The following is a 7,077-nucleotide window of genomic DNA, read 5'->3' as shown; positions in this document are numbered from 1 at the left end:
CCCGTCTAAGGGGGGCGGTGGCTCGGGCCGCGGTTGCCGGGGTGACGGGGAAGGGTTGATGTTCACCGGAACGGGGCGCGGTTGTCAGGGTGACCGCGGGCCCGGCGCAGGCTGACGGGAGGCCTCCGGCCGTTGCCGTGGCGACGCCGAGCCGCTGACGGTTGCCAGGGTAACGAGGGCGCCTTCAGGGGGAGGGGCGAGAGGGGAGGCGTCGGGGCGGGGGGGGGCGGCTCCTGAAGCGAGCCAACGCGTGGATTGGGCAGAGTCCAGTGATTGAACCAATAGAAGCTTGTCACTAAGTATAGGCCCACCCCCCCTCCAAATGGAGCCAATCCGGATGCGCCTTTCTTCCGCTCCACTTGACCATCTCCTTGGGCCAGAGTGGGGGTCCTAGTCTCAGGTTCGGTTCATTCATAGCCTCCCTGCCTCACCCACTCATTCATTCGCTCATTCCCCCATGGGTCACTCCGGTCCTGCTCCCAGCTGGCCTCGCCGTCGGGGGACGGGACAGGCCCTGCCCGCAGTGGTCAGAGTCCCCCGGGAACGAGCACCTGCGGGCCCCGAGGCTGCCTGGAGGAGGCAGCGGGACCGAGACAAAAGACGCCAACTGGGCTCGGGGTGTGCGCAGCAAGTACAGAGGCCCTGGGCTCCATCCCCAGTACCGAAAAGGAAGAGACCAAAAAAATACCGGTACACAACAACTGTGCTCCACCCCAAGGAAGCCTTCTCCGTAAGCAACCAGCCGGGCTCCGTGGCCATATCTGCCATCCTAGCCACTCAGGAGGCTGAGATCGGAGCCAGCCCAGGACTAACAAGAGTCTCTGTGAGTCTCCAGTTAACAGCAAACGGGATGGAAGTGGAGCTGTGGCTCAAGTGGTAGAGTGCCAGCTTTGATGGAAAAAGCCAAAGCCAGAGCACCAGGCCCTGCGTCCGAGCCTCGATCCCGAAAATAAACAAATACATAAATACACACACACACACACACACACAAGGTCCCAGAGCTCCTGGAGGAGGCCGTGGGAGCCTCAAGGGGGCCATGTGAACTCTTTGGGGATGTGGCTCCCGGGAGACAAGAAGACAGGACTTTTATTCCGAGGGAAGGCTGACAAACTAATCCAGTCGGGTCCCCTGCTAGAATCCTCCCAGGACTTCCAGACCCTTTGGCCCTGTGGGACTCAGCCTGACCTCTCCCTCCTCCCCCACCACATCCAGGCCACACCCCCCCACAACCTCCTTGGTTTCCTTTTATCCATCTTCCCCTCTGGGTGTCCTCCATTGCTGTTCTCTGCCTGGACCTCCCTTCCCCTGCCTCCCTGTCTTCCTGCTTCCTCTCCCAATTTTAAGTCTCAGCTGTAATGCTCCTCACAGAGACAGGTTCGGGAAACTGCACACTGAAGTTCCTCCCTCCTGCCCTGTCCTGTCTTGTCATTTCAACCCAGTGCTGGGGACTGAAAGCCAGGGCTCAATTGCATTAAAAAGCACTGTTTTTTTGGTATGTGTGTGCCAGTTCTGGGGCTTGAACTCAGGGCCTGGGCACTGTCTCTGAGGTTTGTTTGTTTGTTTGCTCAAGGCTGCTGCTCTACCACTTGAGCGACAGCTCCACTTCTGGCCTTTTTGCTAGTTAACTGGAGACAAGAGTCTCAATGACTTTCCTGACGGAGCTGTCTTTGCACAGTGATCCTCAGATCTCAGCCTCCGAAGTTGCTAAGATTATAGGCATGAGCCACCAGCACCTTGTCTTATTTCTTGTCTATATCCCTTCAGAGGAAATGGTTTTGTCACCTCTATCTGCAAGTTAGGGTGCCAAGTAAGGTTTTTTTGCTTGTTTTTTTTTTCCTTGTCAATTGTGGTGCTTGAACTCAGGGCCTGGGCACTGTCCCTAAGATTCTTTGTGCTCAAGGCTAGCACTCTATCACTGGAGCCACAGTGCCACTGCCAATGTTTGAGTGGTTTATTGGAGATGAGAGTCTCACAGGAGCTTTTTTGCCCAGGCTGGCTTTGAACCAAAATCCTCAGATCTCAGCCTCCTGAGTAGCTAGGATGACAGGCGGGAGCCACCAGCACCCGGCTTCAGGAGATGAGACTCATCTCCATTTAGCACCAAAAAGCTGGAGCTGGAGCTGTGTTTCAAGTGATAGAGCGCTAGCCTTGAGCAGAAATCTAAGGGAACAATGCTTAGGCCCAGACTTCAAGCCCCAGTATCACACACACACACACACAAACACACACACACATACACCTCTGGGTGTAGAGGCTGGATACTGACAATCAAAGAGGAGAAGATGCACAAGTGGGCAGCAGACAGTGCCACTCTCTGTGGCAAAGAGCCACGGAGCCCATGGTGGGGGGGGGACGATCTTCAAGCATCAGACACAGCAGCAGGCCTGGGGGTTCCCAGATCCCACGCCCCGAGCCCCGCCACGCCCCGTGCCTCACTGGGTCCCACGGAGCTCCTCAGCCCCTGCCTGGATGAGAGGATCTCATCCCAACTTCCGCTCCCCGCTGTCTGCCCGGGGCAGGGGCTCAGGTTCCCTGTCAGCACGCAGGCAGCTGCATCTTGGCCTGGCCCCAGGCCCCACGTCCCCGAGGGACTGAGCTCATGGAAGAGAAATGTAGGCCTGGGCCAAGTGTGGAGCCGGAGCAGGGGAAGGGGCGCGCGTCCAAACCCATCACATCGGAGATGCGAAACCGTGGGAACCACTACCCGGATGGTTCCGCCCTGGGGGGGGAGAGGGGGGGCATCGGGGTCCTTTGGGCCAGTCCCTCCTTGGAAACTGGAGGTCGGGGAGGACAGCAGAGGCTCGGAGCAGGAGCCCCGCCTTCCGCTGAGCACCAAGCTCTGTAGCTGCATCCTATAGTTTCTACCTCTCATGCCACCCACAGTCTGCTTTTTGAGCTGGAACCAAACTGCTCTGTGTGTGTGTGTGCGTGTGCGTGTGTGTGTGTGCGTGTGTGTGTGTGTGTGTGTGCGCGCGCGAGCGCCCACATGCACACACACATGCCAGTCCTGGGCTTGAACTCTGAGTTTTTTTTATTTACTTTTGCCCACTTGGGCCACGGCTCCATTGCTGGCTTTTGGGATGGTTCACTGCAGGTGAGGGTCTCAAAAACTATTCTGCCCGGGCTGGGCTTACCTCTGTAATCCCCAGATCTCAGCCTTCTGAGGAGCTGGGATTAAAGGCGTGAGCTACAGTCCCCTTCCCCACCTCTCCCCCCTGCCTGCCACTGGCCCCTTTGCTCTTCTTAAAAGAATTTCAACAGGTTCCAGGGATCACTACTGGGCATGCACAGAAAGTCCTCTCCCCGCGTTCACCGCCATTCAACTTCTCCACCCTCCCATATCCCACAGCCCAGGGATGACGGGCTGTGGACTCAGGCACAGACCCCATTTGGACTGGTGCCTAGGAAAACGGATGTCCAAGTTCCTTGGTCGCTTATCCTTGAAGAGGAGCGCAGCGCCCCTTCAGCAGCCTCTCAGGGAGAACTCTGGAAAAATCTGGTCTTCCCCAGTGGGTTCCAGCCACAGATTCTTCTCAGGATGCCACGGCCCCAGGGGCTGGCACTGAAGAAGGTGGCTTAGGCCAATGCCAGTGGCTCATTCCTGGCCTCCCAGCCGCTCAGGAGGTGGACGGTCTGAGGAGTGTGGTTCAAAGCCAGCCCGGGCAGGAAAGTCCGGGAGACTCTTCTCACGAATTAATCACCAACAAGCAAAAAAAAAAAAAAAAAAAAGTGGCTTGTGGCTCGAGTGGTAACAGTGCTAGCCTTGAACAAAAGAAGCTCCTCAGGGACAGCGCCAGGCTTGAGTTCAAGCCCAGGACACTCTCTCTCTCTCTCTCTCTCTCTCTCTCTCTCACACACACACACACACACACACACACAGTGGTTTGGTTCATGGCTCTCATAGCATTTCTTATTTATTTTCTAGTGCTCTACCATTAAACCACAGTGTCACTTCCTCCTTGCATTCTTCTCCCCCCCCCACCCTCCTCCTTCTTCTTTGGTCAGTTGTAGGGCTTGAACTTGGGGCCTGGGTGCTGTCCCTGAGCTTTTCTGCTCAAAGCTAGCACTCTGCCACTTTGAGCCACAGTGCCATTTCTGGCTTTTTAGTGGGTAATTGGAGATGAGAGTCTCACGGGGACTTTTCTACCTGAGCTGGCCTCAAACCGCAGTCCTCATATCTCAGCCTCCTGAGTAGCTTGGATTACAGGGGCCCAGAATAGCATTTCTGCCGGGTGCCTGTAATCCTAGCTACTCAGGAGGCTGAGATCTGAAGATCGCGGTTCAAAGCCAGCCCGGGCAGGAACATCTGTGAGACTCTTATCTCCAATAAACCACTAGAAAACCGGAAGTGGTGCTGTGGCTCAAGCAGTAGAGCGCTCGCCTTGAGCTGAAGAGCACAGAGACAGCGCCCAAGCCCAGAGTTCAAGCCCCATGACTGACAAAAAAATAAAAACAGAATAGCGTTTCTTCTTAGCCTGGCCTCACATTCTAGTTACTCCCTGAGTTACCAAGCCCCATTGCATTCTGGGGATGCGGGGCCCCTCTGTCACGAACCCTCTAGCTTCCTGGGGTGGGTGGAGGGGAACAGAAGGATGCAGATTCTGGGCACTGTCAGCTTTTCCACTCAAGGCCAGTGCTCTACCACTCGAAGGAACAGTTCCACTTCTGGCTTTTGGTGGTGATTCCTTGGAGATGAGTCTTACAGCCCTTCCTCCCTGGACGGTCTTCAAACCAGGATCCTCAGATCTCAGGCTCCTGAGTGGCTAGGACTGGTTCCGACCATGTATCTTTGAACGTAACCTTTCTTTTTCAGTTCCTGCTCCAGGAGGAAGCCAAAGGGCCCTTTTGTTCCAGGCAGAGAGAGGAGCTTGGGCCAAGGCTTGGGAATCACAGGGGTTTGACCGAGGGGGATGGCAGGGGGAGGAGGGGGCTGGCGGGGGGAGGCCTGGAAGCCCGGGCGCTGGGGTTCCTTTCAGCCTGGCAGCACGGGCTGCGCCCGCGTCTCGCCCTCCTCACGGCCCATTGTCCCAGCAGCACACTCAGAGTGAGTAAGTGTGTGAGCAGCTTCTTACGCAACCTTTTTGCCTCTGCTGAAACTTCACACTCCTTCCGTCCCGCTCCCCGCGCTCCCTGAGGTGGGCTGGAGTCATGCAGATCCAGGTTGAATCCTCGGTTCTGGGCTGGGGGTGTGGCTTAGTGGCAGGGGCGTGGCCCCGCGCTTGGGGCGTGGCTTGTGCTGAGGGCGGAGCTCAGTGAAGGACGGGGGCTCAGCAGCAGGAGTTAATTGCTTAGTGGTGTGGCTGGCCCCTGCCTCAGAGGCAGGGGGCGTGGCTCAGAATGGAGGGAGGGGCTTAGCAATGGAAGGCGTGGTTTAGCAGTGGCGGGTGTGGCTTAGTGATGAGGCGCAACTCTGGGTTGTGGGCATGTCTGGGGGGGTGTGACAGTCGTGGGGGCGTGGCTTAGCTGTTGGGTGTGGCTCAGGGTGGAGGGAGGGGCTTATCAATGGAAGGCGTGGTTTAACAGTGGAGGGCGTGGCTTAGTGATAAGGCACGACTCTGGGTTGTGGGCATATCTCAGGGTGTGTGTGACAGTCGTGGGGGCGTGGCCTAGCTGTTGGGCGTGGCTGGGTGGGCGTGGCTCTGTGATTGAGTACTTGCCTTGGATGCCCGAGGCCCTGGGTTCCATCTCTGCACTGTCAAAACTAAGAAGCCAGAGGCTCACCCCTGTAATCCTAACTGCTCAGGAGGTGGAGATCTGAGGATCTTGGTTCGAAGGTAGACTGGGCAGAAAAATCTGTGAGTCCCTTATCTCGTTAGCCACCAAAAAGCTGGAAGTGGAGCTGTGGTTCAAGTGGTAGAGTGCCAGCCTTGAGCGACAAAAGCCAAGTGAGGGCTTAAGACAATCCCTGATAGGAGCACCAGGAAAAAAAAAGTGAAAGCTGGTCGTCTTGCTCAAGCTGTAGCAGGTATGTCCTAATACACTGGAGAGAGACCACTAGTGATGCTGCCAGGAATAAACAGCCTGAGCTTAACCACAGGAACCAGCAGGCCCTGAGCGGAGGGGATGGATAGCTTTTGAAATAATTGGCCTCACCTCTCCAAAAAAAAAAATAGTCAAAATTATGAAAGACAAAGTTGGAGAACTGAGATTGAATGAGATCAGGAGATCTGACAATTTAATTGCAACACATGATCCGAGATCAGACCCTGGATCGGAGAAGAAGCATACTATATATGATTATATTGCTGGAAGCAAGGGGGTGAACTTTGCATATGAACGGAGGGAGAGAAGCTGTAGGATACTTCTGCACATAAGTACCATGATGTGGGGGTGTTCTCACGAAACGCAGTGATGTGCCTGGAAGGAAAGAAATATCACTACTGGGGCTGTACTGGGGCTGGGAAGGTGGCTGGCTCAGTTACCACTTGCCTAGCATGCATGAGGCCCTGGGTTTGATTCCTCAGCAACACAGACACAGAAAAGGCTGGAAGTGGTGGTGTGGCTCAAGAGTGCTAGCTCTGAGCAAAAGAAGCTCAGGGACAGTGCCTAGGCCCTGAGTTCAAACCCCAGGACTTGGCGGGCCCTGTTGGCTTTGAACCGCGATCCTCAGATCTCAGCCTCCTGAGTAGCTAGGATGACAGGCCTGAGCCACGGGTGAGGGGGCTTTCTTCCTGGTTTTGCATCTGGGAGACCGGGGGCGGGGGAGTCTCTTGGACTGATGGCTTCTCAGCTAGACAGCTGTCCCGGCTGGAGTTGCGTCCAGGTAGGACCGAGTGCTGGGAAAAGCACTGGGCAGCTGGAGTGTGGCTGGGGCTCGGCCGCGTCTGTGAGATCCTCAGAGTAGAGAGGAGCGGGCTGCTGGGGGAGGAGGGTGCACACGGGCTTCCTGCAACCCCGGCCTCAGTGCAGGACTGGGAGCCGCTTTATTTATTTATTTCTTATGTTCTTTATTTTAGATTTTTCCCTGGGTTTTCTCGGGTGACTTGGTGGCTGCAATTGTGCTGTTGTTGTGGTTGTTTTGGGGGGTGGGGTGAGGGCGGCGACCCGGCCCTGGGGCTGCAGGGTGGGGTGCGCAGG

The 7,077-nt window shown here is 56.2% G+C and overlaps 1 protein-coding gene across 1 annotated transcript in view; it reads left to right on the top strand.

The window, feature by feature from the left end:
* Notch3 (notch 3) overlaps positions 1-7,077 on the top strand; it is a 42,372-nt gene that overhangs the window by 2,324 nt on the left and 32,971 nt on the right. Inside the window, exon 3 of the mRNA XM_013028278.1 lies at positions 484-690. Coding sequence (XP_012883732.1) covers positions 484-690 — 207 coding nt within the window. The remainder of the gene's footprint in view (positions 1-483; positions 691-7,077) is intronic.

The sequence above is a fragment of the Dipodomys ordii genome, unplaced genomic scaffold (genome assembly GCF_000151885.1).
Source record: "Dipodomys ordii isolate 6190 unplaced genomic scaffold, Dord_2.0 Scaffold108, whole genome shotgun sequence".
NCBI classification, from domain to species: Eukaryota; Metazoa; Chordata; class Mammalia; order Rodentia; family Heteromyidae; genus Dipodomys; species Dipodomys ordii.
This window is presented reverse-complemented; position numbering and strand designations above follow the sequence as displayed.